This window comes from Rattus norvegicus, chromosome 1, assembly GCF_036323735.1.
Source record: "Rattus norvegicus strain BN/NHsdMcwi chromosome 1, GRCr8, whole genome shotgun sequence".
Taxonomy (NCBI): Eukaryota; Metazoa; Chordata; class Mammalia; order Rodentia; family Muridae; genus Rattus; species Rattus norvegicus.
In genome coordinates, this window is record NC_086019.1 from 249,421,145 (window position 1) to 249,434,467 (window position 13,323).

The window sequence follows — 13,323 nt, forward strand, 5'->3', positions numbered from 1 at the left end:
TGGGAGGAGGGTATGTGTATTTGGGGGACGTGTATTGAGGTCACAGGACAGTTTGTGGGAGTCTGTCCTCTCCTGGCATCCACCAAGGATTCTGAAGATTGAACCCAGGCTTTTATCAACTGAGCCATCTCTCCAGGCCTGAACTTCGTATTGTTTATAGAGTACACGTGTAGTCATAAAGCCACAAAGATTGCTGATATTTGCAAAAATTTCACTATGAAATATATTATCATAAGACAATATCCAATCAATATTCATTATTAGAAATACAGTTTAAACTGGCCCTAGGGAAGGCATTTATTAGGTTTTCATTTAGTGTAATTATTCTTCTAAATGCAAAATCCTATAGTTATGCGCCATTTAGTAAGATATAGAAAATCTTGCTATACAGTTCTGTATTTGTCAAAGTACCCAGAATCCACTGAGCATGTGCCGTGTGGCAGCCACTGCATTGTGCGAGGCAACAGACATCTAAACTGAAACGTCAGCCCTGTGCCTTTACAAATACACTGACAGTGTAGCAGACAATGCATTTCCTTCAATGCTGTCTTCAGTGGTCCCAAAGTAAATGATTTTGGGCAGAACTATGTCTAGCAGTATAATTAGCTCCAGACACGAATTCTCTGCTATAAAGGAAATACAGATTAAAAAAAAAACAACAACAACAAAACCCCCAAGAACTAGAAATCAGAGGGCTGGGCATCGTTGCTGTTCATTCACAAATCCAGCCATTCACAGTTTACCGAGTACCAGCGCTGTAAGGAGAATCTGGTGTCGGAAGTATGGTGGCAAACGAGAGGTCGGCTCCATGCTCTGTGGCATGTGAGTAGGAGCAGTGGCTTAGTTTTCCTGCTGTCATCTTGGCTTGATGGGATGCCTCTGGTCTCCTTCAAACCTCAAAGCTAAGTTACAGCAGCCTTATAAGGAAGGGGAAACTGTCCAAGTGGCTTCGGGATTTGAGGACTTACACCTTCCTCGCTGAGGGCCCGCCCTCTTTTCAAACCTCTTCATTTCAAAACAAGTTCATAGTTCACCTGCATTTGGGTCACCTTGCAAAGCCTGTGCCTAGGGCTTTGGAGGCAGGAAGTCAACGCTGGAGAAAAGAGGATGACGTCTGTCATTTCATAGCTGACGAGGTTCCCAGTAAGCACTTTACCCTGGGGTCCCATAAGGCTTTCCAGACAACGGTGTGGCTTTGCCTGGAGCTGTCCCCATTGCCTGCATTCTTCTCCAGAGACTGAGAGAGGATTGCTCATCAGGGGCTGGGAGGGGATCAGGTGCTGGGTATCAAGGCCACCAAGGTTGTAACTGTAGCACGAGGAGCTTTCCCTCTTTATTTATTTTATTTATTCATTTATTTTGGTAGTAGTAGAAATGTCTTTTTCAAGGGAGAAAAATAGATTTTGTAACAGAGAGGGTGAGAGATCTATAAAGGAGGAAAAGAGGAAAGAAGGGGAAGGAGAGAGTGAGTTCTGAACACTACTTCAAGCCCAGGCAGAAGAAATTACAAACCCTAGTGAGCTTTCGAGTAACTAGGGAAATGAACTGCCCGGCTCCTCTCCCAATCAGTATTTCTAGTCAATGAAAAAGACATCGGGTTTGAGGTTACTTCCGAAACCGGGCTGGCCAATTTAGCCCCTCCCACAAGCCCTAGGGTCTGTTATATCTCTGAACCGTGAGTACCTCTCTCACAGAAAGCCACCACAGCAAGCAGAGGCAGCAAAAACAAAAACACCCAAGACAAACGAGGGAAGAGGAAGAAAACAAAAAGCTGCCCCTTATGGAAGATATAAAGGGTAAGACCAGAACTGATTTGATCCGAACCCTTCAGGGGGGAAAAAAGCCCAGACCCAAAGCAAGTACTTGAAAGACGCAAAGGCAAAGCGCCTGAATGAACGCCCACTCTCCCGAGCAAGGCGGAGAAGCTGTGGGAAGCAGACAGAGCTCAGGGTTGCAGTGCTCTAGGGTAGGCTGGAGTCGATGAATATTCATAATTAATTGGTATGCAGATGTGTTTTTTTAAAGCGACAAGTAACTGTTTTTCAATCCTCTTGTACCTAAAGAAGCAGCTGCTTCATCTACAGTCCGGAGTCATCTAGTGTCGGTTTGGGTCCCTGGCTTGCAGATGTTGGGTTCTGCGTGTAGATTTGTTTTGTTCGAATTTCCTGCGTTCTTTCCTGCTGGGACATTAGCAAAGACTCTGCTCCTTCTCTGCGGGGAGTTGGACAGGCAAGTTAATGTGGCAAGAGGCTGTCACAACAGGACCCCAGAGTGCGTGTTGTAAAAATGCCGTAAGCTCCTTGAGCTGTGTGGGGGAGTGTGCTTGTCCCCGAGAGGGAGAAAGGGGTGGAGGGAAGAAAGGAAGAGTTTCTTTAAAAAGAGCAGGTCAGATCGGACTGACCAAGTTAGATTTTGCCTACGAACCACAAGGGCAGACTGGTTTGTACAAATGGTGTGCAGTCTCTGCCTTTTACCTCTTTTGGGCATTTTCTGCCAGGACGGAGAGCCAGTTGCTTGCCAGTCCTTGGGAGCCAGGAACAAAGGGGGAATGTCGGGTCGCGAACCTACTTCATCGTCCGCCAGCTTCTAACAGGCTCACAGATTTCTATCACATAGGGTGCAGGGACTAGAGAACTAGCAAACAGATTTCTTCTTAAGTAAAGCAGACCAAAGCTGTGTGGATTTGCTAAGGCTTTATTTACTGTGTGCTGGGACCTGTGCTCCTTTTCCCATACAGCTTCCTACGCAGCTTCCCTCACATCATCCATATAAGGTAAGCGTGTCCTTATCACCTCCATTTCCTGGAAGAGTCAGTGCAGGAACCAAGGGCGGAACTCACCTTAGGATCCTGTACCTAGGAAGTGGCAACTGTAGACGCCTGCAAGGCTACTTAGGAAGGGGGGAAGGAAGCCTGGATCACTGGATTCTAGACTTGTGCATCTCTGAAGCTAGTGGGGAGGAGACTGATGAAATCTCGACTGTGAAGGAGTTTGTATTTTGTAGTGAAGTCTACGCCACCAATCTCAGTTGGTGTTGATGGTCATTCGTTATGGGAGAGAGGCAGACACTGTTATTCCATATGGTCTTTTGCAAAAGGGAGGATCTGAGGCTTGGAGGGGTTAGACCTCGTGAATCCAACGTCTAGGTGTCAAAAAGTCTAGGTCTAACCAGAGCTCCTCTACTTCTGGTTTCTCTTCTGAACATGTGTCCCCACCCCCAGCAAGTATTCACCAAGCTACTTTCAGTTCCCCAGGGACCTCAGCCTCCCTCCTGCTCGCTCAGTCAGCTGCAAGGCACTTTCCTCCATCTTGGAGGCCTAGCTGACCTCTTCTTTATCCTGGAGCCATCCCACCTCTGTTTGAATTGCAGCTCCATCGTTGTTTTTGACTGTGGGCCCCAACTTTCTCACCTGTGAAATGGAGAGAATAATACCGGCCCCATAGGGTTGTAAGGACAAGTAATGATCTACACGAAGTTCCCAATGGAGACTGTGTGCTCAATAAACACAGGCTGCTGCTCGCGTGCCTAGATTTTCCTTGAGTATTGCTCTCCCGTGAAGCCTTCTCTCATCCTTTGGCCTAGCTCAGGACCTGCCTTGGCCACTTCAACCTTTACTGTTTAAGGTGTCACTCATCGCTGTGTTTTATAAAAAGAAAGAAAAGCCAGGCATATGTTTGGTGGAGGCACGGTATGGTGTAGGGGAAGGGGGTGCCTCTGCGGGCCCATGCTGAGGCATCCCTTCCCCCTGAGGGACCAGCCACAGGACGGTATAGTGTAGAATAGGGAGGGGAGCTGAGGGGGGGGGGAGGAGGAGGAAGAGGAGGAGGAGGAGGAGAGGCTGGTCATGAGCACATGGAGAGGGGAAAGGGGAATGGAGAGAGAGGGTAAGGAGCAGGAAAGAGCAAAGACCAAAAAAGAGAGGAAGGGGTAAGCAGCCCCTTTTACAGTGAGTCAGGTACACCTGATTGTTGCCAGGTAACTGTGGGGTGGAGCCTAGCCTAAATGCTAACGCTCATAGTGTTCATTTACCTTCTTTCTATGACATTTTCCAGCCTGTAATGCTAGTTTCTGGATTCACCTTTGGAAGTACGATATCCAGTGCACCTTTTTTTTTTTTTTTTTTTAAGTCGTGAAAGGCATAGACACTTTGTTGTCCATGCAGGCAGAGTGGTGGAAAAAGGCCTCAGTCATGACAGTGGGCAGAAGGCAGCTGGGTACTCACAAAGCAGCCTCAGCCGAGGAGAGAATACCCAGCTAGTTTACTGATTTAGTAAGAGCTGCAAAGCAAGTCCGTGGCCTGGGTTGGGCTGGTAGTTTTACCACATGAGGTCCTCAACTGGTCTTTGATGTCCCTGTTATGTATGTATAGCACATAAGCCACGGGGACAAGTCCTTGAAGTTGATCTCATCACAGCAAATGCTGTGCTCTGCCTACAGGTGCTCCTTAGGCGTTTGTCTACGTCCAGAAGGTTCTTGTCAGCCATGGGCACCTTGGGCTCCTTAGTAGGAACTCAGTCAGTATCTAATAGACTATTATTATTGTAGTCAATGTTCATTCTGAGTCAGAAGGGCTACAAGGAGCCTGTGAATTAGTCATGGGTCTTCCCCCACATTGATGCAAATAACTCCTAAGCAGTCCACAGACATCGTTCTCTGTAGATATACTGAAAAGCGTGTGTGTGTGTGTGTGTGTGTGTGTGTGTGTGTGTGTGTGTGCGCGCGCGTGCGTGTGTGTGTGTGTGTTCAGTCTTCAGACACACCAGAAGAGGGCATCAGATCCTATTACAGATGGTTGTGAGCCACCATGTGGTTGCTGGGAACTGAATTCAGGACCTCTGGAAGAACAGTCAGTGCTGAGCCATCTCTTGAAACCCTAGGTTGATGGTCTTAATTATGTGACTTCATGCTAAGACACCCAGTTTGTCCCATCCAGCTCTGGATGAACTTCAACCTCTAGTCCCCTCAGTCAGGGACCAAACTGGATATTTTTAGATGTGTCCTAGCATACCTTTGCTATCTCTGAACAAAACATTTATTTTGATAAATAGCACCTCTCTAGTCCTACTTTATAGAAATTTTGCTGTCTGAAGCAGTGTATTGTGGTAACAAAAGAGAATCAAACACTGCAGAGTCTGTCCCTGGGTAAAATCATATTGTACATTGTTGGTTCCCAGTACCCTCCTCCCCCTTCCTCTTCCTGGCACACCTTCAAAGCAATTTGACAAATATTGTTTGTCTGCCAGTTGTAAGTACCTTTGCCAGCTCCTTGGGATATAAACAGTGTGCACATGATGTAGTAGGGAAAGGAGACATATGAAACCAATTCTAATAGAAGCCAGAGTCTGTCAAGTGCTAATAATAGCTAACATCGATAATCATGTGCCTGACTCTCTAGTGGTTCATATATGTTGTCTTGTATAATCTCCACAACAACTCTTGGGTATGGATTTATGCATGTCACAGTTATAGAAGGAAGTCACTAAGCCAAAGTCACACAACTGGTAAGAGGCAGAGGGGACATTTTTGACCATGTGGTCAGTCTGTAAAGCTTGAACTAACAAATGAGTTCTTCCTCCTGAGAGCCGCAAGACCAGTCCAAAGACAGTGCCATGAGGAACACAACTCAGAAATGAGTTCTCAGAACATGTCTTAAAGAAAGGGCTGCTTTCAGCTGGACTTAGAAAGATAAATGAAGTTCAGTGCCCACAGAAAGCCCCTTCCTTCCCCAGTCACCAGCGCCAAAGGAACTTTTCTTTTTGCTAGGCTGCAGCCTGGACTGAAGCTCTAGTCCACGTTCTGAGCAGGACCTATTTGCCTCTCATCCTGTAGATTTAAAGGCAGAATTGCAGACTTGAGTCTTGACCTTGAGTTTAGGATTACCAGTCATGCAATTAAATAAACATTTACAGAGTGATCAGCGGCACATTAGATGATCTCCTTAATCATGATTTCCCTGCACAGTGATAGAGTAAGTGGTGAGGTCTCTCTGGCAGCATGAACTTGTACTGCTTGTCGTTGGCTAAAACACCTTTTCAGAGTCTTTCTCTCCCTCTGAGGCGTTACAGTTGCTTCTCTGTAATCAGTATTTGTGACCAAGGGATGAGTGTTTAATTCAGGTCAGCTTGTCTAGGGTAATGGCAAGGCCTGTGGAAAATTATGTAGACTTTATTCCTTCAATTATTTTGGGGAAAGGCCAAAACCTAGAGTAGCGATTGTGGTGAAGAGTCATCAGACATTTTGAAGATTCGACAGAAGAGGGGGTGCATGAGCTTTGTTTTTGTCATGTGTGCATGTGTGTATGTGTGTATGTGTGTGGTGTGCACACATGTGAGTGTCTCTGTCTTCATCTATATGTGTCTGTGTGTGCACGCATGCAAGTGTGTCTCTCTCTCTCTGTGTATTTCTGGGTCTGAGTTTCTCAGACTTTAGACACGTGCATCATTGAAGATCTTAATATTCGGAGTCTCCTCAGAAGCTCTGGGGTGAGGCTGAGGTCCTGCATTCCTTCCACCGGCCAGGTGGCGATGGCCTCGTTGACCACCCTGACTGGCAGTTCTACAAGGTCGAGCAAGTCTTAGTCTCTGTTTATTTTGGTACTGGTAGATGAGCCCCTCCCCTTCTTTACCCTCTACTCCCTGAGCTGCTGTGTGGAGCCAGTAACTCGCTATGCCGTTGCAGGATAATGGGAAGCCTAATTCATCTTTTGGTGCAGAAAAACACATGCCTTACAACCGGAGTTTCTGGCCTAGAGTTTGCCATGATCTAGGAACAAGCATGTACCTTCAGCACACAACCTACTGCAGAACAGAAAGGCCTTCTGTTAGAGTTTTTAAATATGTTCAGCTTTAAAAAGATTTATTACGCCGAAGTATGTATGTGTGTGGGTTTTGTGTGGGTGTATGCAAGTGAGCATAGGTGCCCATAGAGTCCAGAGGCCTTGGATCACCTGGAGCTGAAAGTCCAGGCACTGGTGAGCCACTGACACAGGTGCTGGAGTGGAACTCGGGTCCTCTCCAAAAACAGCTCCTAAGAGTTCCGCTATCTCTCCAGTCCCTGTTTTCAACTTTTCTGTTTCCCCACAGTTCCCAGGTTCACTAAGCTTCTCTCATTCTCCCCTTTCAGCTTGAGCAGGGCTGGAAGCTCATGTGTGGCTGCCTGTAGAATCCTGTGCTGGATCTAGGAGTGTGCGGGGAGCTGGGGGTTGCAGGGACTCGGGCTCTGAGCGTGGGCACAGCATGCCGGGTACAGTGTCTGCACTGCACACATAGGGTGGGAACGATCCTAGTGGCAAAGATAGGGAAGTGGGTGTGGAGAGGAATGCTGAGGTTCCCTCAGGTTTGGAGAAATGAGGCTGTGAAAGAGGGCGTCTGACCTAAACACAATCTGCCCTTTCTGTCCCGTGGTATCAAAGGGGTTAGAGACCAAATTATAGAATCTGCCCAACACAGATGTTTCCTTTGAGTTAAAAACATTTTTATGTAAAAAATTTTTGACCTAGACAAAAGTCAACACACACACACACACACACACACACACACACACACACACACACACACCCTGACCCCAGACAAGGCTTGTGATCCTTTTGCCTTAGTCTCTTGGTGTTGGAATTATAGGCGTGTATCACCAAACCCGGCCACACACATGCTTTACAAAAGGAGACAGTGAGTAACAATGACATTTCAAAACAAAATGGGGGGAAATAGACTAATGCCTTTGAAGTAGAATACGAGAAAGTAGAAGACATGAAGGAATGTAAGGAATTATTTTTTTGTGGTCAAAATTCAAGGAGTGATTTCAGAGATGTTTCTTTTGGCCTCATACAGAGCACGGGTACAGAGTTGCTCAGTGTCCACACGGATGCTGTGTAGTACTGCATGCAGTGAGGACTCCATGTAACCCCGTTAGGGTGAGGAGAGGCCCTTGAGAAAGCTGACTGGGCCACCCCTCTCATCTCACCTCTACTTGGTGCTGCCTTAAAACTCGTGAGAGCGTCGTGATCATCCGGGTGTTTACAGTTTTGAACTCTGGCTTTTAGTGAGCGTGTGAACCACAAGTGTTTTCCATTAGGTAGCATAGCCTGGGTTAGCACACTTTTTAGTTACGTAGCTGATTTAACAAGTTCCGTCTTTTGCAACATCCTCTATAAACATCAGCCCAGGGACTTCTTCCCTAAGTAAAGGTGCACCCTATGAGGCTGGAATCCCAGAAGTAAGAGTTCTAGTTTAAAACCTGTAAACGTTTTCTGAAACTCTCCATAGCCACGCTAAGTTGCCCTCCCAAAGCCAAGTTGGTTCCCAAGGCATGGGCCCTTTGTGCCACGGCTGCTTCCTGCTCTCCAGCATCCTTGACAGCATTAGTGACTGATTAAAAAATTAATTGCATCTACTTTAAGAGTCTTCATAATTCTTTAAAGATTCTAGAAATCTTATTTTAAAAAAGATTTATTTATTTTATGTATGTGAGTACACTGTCACTGTCTTCAGACACAGAAGAGGGTATCGAATCCCATTACAGATGGCTGTGAGCCACCATGTGGTTGCTGGGAATTGAACTCAGGACCTCTGGAAGAGCAGTCAGTGCTCTTAACCGCTGAGCCATCTCTCCAGGCCTCTAGAATCCTTATGGTACTTTTCACACCATGTGTTCAGTCTTTGCATACTGTCCACAGTCTCTGCTCACCTATTACTAACTTGCATTTTATGTTTATAATTTAATTTCTGAGAGTGATCCATCACTGAAGACATTTAACTTCTGCAGCACTTGCAGGAGTTCTGTGGAATCTGTCCCTAGTGTCTTCATAACGTTTTATAGTGTTTTTGTGACGAGATCCAACACATTTTTTGTACACAGCTTAGTAGTTTATAAGTAGTTTGATACTATATTTTAAATGCCTTTTTAACCTATATAATGGTTCAAGTTCTAAAAAATTCTAATTTTGTTTAGATTATTCTTAATTTATCATTCGCTTCTTAGTGTTTAGAGAATATGGCTTTATAATATCTGAAATATCCTTGCAAATGGACAGATGGTGAATTTTTAAAAACCTATGAGTATGCATGGATATATTACTTTTAAAACATAAAATTGATATTAATCAGTTTCAATCTTTTAAATTGTGTTGGAATTCATCTCCAATTATATTTTTCTCCTAAGTGAAATTACAGTGTATTCACTGTGTGTGTGTGTTTGAGTGTGTGTGTTTGCACTTATAGGCAAAGGCCCAAAATTTATGTTGATGTCTTCCTTAAAAATTGTCAACCTTATATATTAAAGGATGAACCAGGAACTTGCTGTTTGACTGGCAAGTCAGCTCTCAGTATTCACCTACCTTTGTAGCTTAGACAGGCATTCCCAGCTATGCGTGGCCTTTTACATGGGTGCTGGGGATTTGAACTTAGGTTCCCATGTTTTCACAGCAAGCACTCTTACCTACTGAGCCATTTCCCTAAGCCCCGACTCCAAGTACTTTGAGAGAATAAATTGTGCTAATTTGTGTCAGCAGCCGTTATTAGGACACTAATATTTAATAAGTGGGAGTGAAATTGCCTTAGTTACCGTATAGATGGATGTGGGTCATAGACTGTTCTATCACTTAACAGATGTTAATTCAGTTTTGAAACACCACAGAGATTGGTGCCATTCTGTTTGGCTCCTTCACTGATAGCTGAGCGGTGAGAGCAGTGAGCTACTTAACTAATGCCTCTCAGTTGGGAAACGTGGAGTTCAGACTCAGATCCTGGGCGTTGGTCTCGTCATTTGGAGATATGATTTCCGTACCATGAGACTCATGCACTTGAGATCTATGGTTCAGTTGGTGCTAGAATATTTACACAATTGTGGATGATTGTCACAATCAGTTTCAATACATTTTATTGTTTCAAAGCCTCTATACCCATTAATAATCACCCCAATTTCCCATCTACTCGTCCACCCTTGCCCTCTTCCAAGCCCTCGGCTCACACAGTCTAGTTTTTATCGTAGGTCTGCCTATACCAGCTATGTCCTGTCTGATACAGCCCATGGTGTATCTCATGTTAGCTATCTGTCCATCACTCACCTGATTGGCAGGCTGTTCCACATCCTGTTTTTTGGTACATGAACAACCTTTTGTGTAGACAATACCTTTAATTCCCGTAGGGCTAAAGCTGGAGTGGAATTGTCCAGTAGTGTCTGTGTCTATTCACTTGAGGCACAGAGAGACTATTTACCAAAATAGGTGTGCCATTTTACCCCCAGAGTGTGATTTCTAGAGTGTCCGCACCATTGTCCGTACTTGTCATTGTCTGTCATTGGTTAGAGCCTTCCTAACAGGCGGTGTGGCGTCTATGTGCCTCAGGTCTTGTTTCCAGTGGTTGATGTTGTTCTTCGTGAGATCTCTGGGCAGTTGTGCATCTTCTTTGGAGAAATGTCCATTTGACTGTCTATTTTTAAAAGTGACTTTATTGAGTTGCAGGGATTCTTTACACATTCCTCTCGTTCAAATGTATGACTTTCAATATTCTTCTGTATTGTGGTTTTTCTTTCCATTTAAAAAAAAAACTTTGCTACACAAAATTTTTTACATCTTAATGATATGCAGTTCATATTTTCTTTGGTATCTCATGTTTTTGGTGTCATATCTAAGAACTTGGCACCTAATCCAAATCCATGAAGTCATTTATGCTTGTGATTTTACTTATTTTATTTTGTATGTTTATTTTGCCTGCATATCTGTGTACCACATGCATGCGGTGTGCAAGGCGGCCACCAGAGGCCATTGGATCCCCTGGAACTAGAGTTGCAGATGATTGTGATCTCCCATGTGTGTGCTGGGAATCAAACCTGGATCCCCTGAAAAAGTAGCAAGTGTCCTTAACTTCTGAGACATCTCTGCCCCCTCCTATATTTTGTCAGCATTTTTAATGGTTTTTATCCCTATATGTAGGTTTCCAATTCTTTCTGGTTTTCTCTTCCTCTCTCCACCCTTCTTCTGGAATATCCAGTTGCCCCAGCATTGTTTGTTGAGAAGACTGTTGTTTTCCTCAGTGAAGGGTCTTGGCATACACGAGAGTCTGTTTCTGGAGTCTCGGTTCTGGCTACTGATCCTTCCTCCCACCTTTGCTCCACACTGTCTTGGTCACTATAGCATTATAGGGAACTTCACAATCAGAAGTGCGAATTTTCCAGCTTTGTTTTTCCTTCTCAAGGTTGTTTTGCTACTGTGTGTCCCCTGCATTTTCCAATGAACATTAGAACCATCTTGTTAATTTCTGTGAAGAAGCTGTTTGAGTGTTCGATAAGGATTGCACTGAGCATAAGTGTATTTGGAGAAGACCGCCATTTTAACGCTAGCAAAGAATTGGGCTGCAGCTCAGCGATAGATACATAGAGGTCCTGTAAGCTGAAGGCAGTCTCCAGGACTACGATTTAAAGAGACAAACAAATCATGGCTTCTTATCCACGAGCAGGTGGTAGCTCTTATTTTATTTGCATCTTTAACTTTCTCAGGAACATTGATTGTTTTCAGGCCACTGGTTTTAGGTACCTTTGTCAAACTTATTGTTTCTCCTGTCATTTTGATGTCTTTGTAAGTATAACTGGAGCCAGGCACAAACTCTAACCTCAGCCCTTCTGAGGCAGGCAGGCGGGTCTCTGTGAGTCTTTTGGTTATATGTACTGTCCATCTTTTTTCCAGTGCATTTATTCCCCATTTAAACCACTGGCCTTTGATGTGAATTTGCACTGTTGTTTTGGTGGAAGGATTGAAGTAGTCTGTGCTCGTTTTTACTTCCCTTTCTCTTTTGACACAAACTTTGCTTGTTCATCATCATGTATACAGCTTCACAGACATGTGTGATGGATGTCTTACTTTTAAATCTGTGGGACTTTGAAAAGATAAGCAGCCCGCTTTCAGTTGTATCTCAGAATTGAAGCACAAGTGAGCAGCTATGAAGATAGGACTTAAGAGCACCTGCTTCCTGTGTCTTTCTATTTTATCTTAAATGTTTAATCTGTGCATGTTGTCAACATCAGTACTGGAAGCATAGTCACCATCCACAGTGGTCATCAGTACTGGGAACACAGTCACCATCCACAGTGGTCATCAGTACTGGGAACACAGTCACCATGCACAGTGGCCATCAGTACTGGGAACACAGTCACCATCCACAGTGGTCATCAGTACTGGGAGCATAGTCACCATCCACAGTGGTCTTCCTCTTTAGCTGTTACTAATCAGACTCCTCTCTGAAGGAATGTGCTGGTGTTCGGCGTGATTCTTTTCTCAGAGTGCTGACTGCATCCTTGAGTTCCTAATCTGCATCTCTTCATGAAGATCTATCTTCTCAGCATAGCACATTAACTTCCCAGGAAGATGATGATTGTGCAGAACAGCAGCTGTCTTCAGAACAGAAGTCTTCATTGCCACGTCACTGGGGCGGGCCCTCCACTGTCTGGGAAGCTGATGCTGTAGAGAGGCTGAGGACAAGGTTGTCTGCAGTGAACTCTATCTCAGTGTTACTACTTTTGTGGCAAAGTAGCTGATTGGCCTTATTTAGATTGGCCTAGGATAACCTCCGCTGTTTTCCAAACGCAGGTGTTCTTGGGGATGAGGAAATCCTCCCATCATCTCTTTGGTCACTGCCCTCTCCTTTTATTTTAACTCCAAGAGCGTATTATTTGGATGTCTTTGAATTTCATCTTTTTTTTATTTCTTCCTTATGCTTTCTTTTCCCCCTTCATTTATTTTCCACCCTATTTCAGTAGTATTTTCCTGAGATTTTCCTCTACGCCAGTCAATTTCCCTAACTAGTGCCAACATCAAATTTGATTCAGCTGCAGTGATTTTGGCTTCCATGGAAACTTTGGCTTGTTTTTTCTCATAGCAAGATCCTCTCCTATCCAGTAGAAATTAAAGATTTCCCTTTCTGTCCTCCTTTATATCAGTCTATCAATGGAGGTGACATTCTCCTCCATCTGTCACCTTTACTGGAAATTATTTATTTATTTATTTATTTATTTATTTATTTATTTATTTATTTATTTATTGTATGTGGGCTCTTTGCCTGCATGCATATGCATGTCATATGCATAGCCCATAGGGGTCAGAAGAGGGCGTTGGATACCCTGGGACTGGAGTTACAGATGACTTTGAATTACCATGTGAGGGCTGGGAGTTGAACTCAAATGTTTAAGGTGCTCTTAACCACTGAGCCATCTCTTCAGCCACATTTTTTTTAAATATAAGGTTTGTTTTTTTTTTGGTTCTTTTTTTTTTTTTTTTTTTCGGAGCTGGGGACCGAACCCAGGGCCTTGCGCTTCCTAGGTAAGCGCTCTACCACT

The 13,323-nt window shown here is 44.3% G+C and overlaps 1 protein-coding gene and 1 long non-coding RNA gene across 3 annotated transcripts in view; both read left to right on the forward strand.

Moving 5' to 3' along the window:
- Window positions 1–13,323, forward strand: part of Entpd1 (ectonucleoside triphosphate diphosphohydrolase 1) — a 127,501-nt gene that overhangs the window by 46,335 nt on the left and 67,843 nt on the right. The window contains exon 1 of one of the 2 annotated variants that reach the window (NM_022587.2): window positions 1,720–1,796. The exons of the other annotated variant lie outside the window; for it this stretch is intronic. Within the exon in view, the coding sequence (NP_072109.2) occupies window positions 1,781–1,796 (16 nt within the window). The 5' untranslated portion in view covers window positions 1,720–1,780. Of the gene's footprint in view, window positions 1–1,719; window positions 1,797–13,323 lie in introns of those variants that run through there. 2 annotated transcript variants of the gene reach the window in all.
- Window positions 2,780–13,323, forward strand: part of LOC120097545 (uncharacterized) — a 31,878-nt gene continuing 21,334 nt past the window's right edge. Inside the window, exon 1 of the long non-coding RNA XR_005495063.2 lies at window positions 2,780–13,228. This is a non-coding gene — a long non-coding RNA (uncharacterized LOC120097545). The remainder of the gene's footprint in view (window positions 13,229–13,323) is intronic.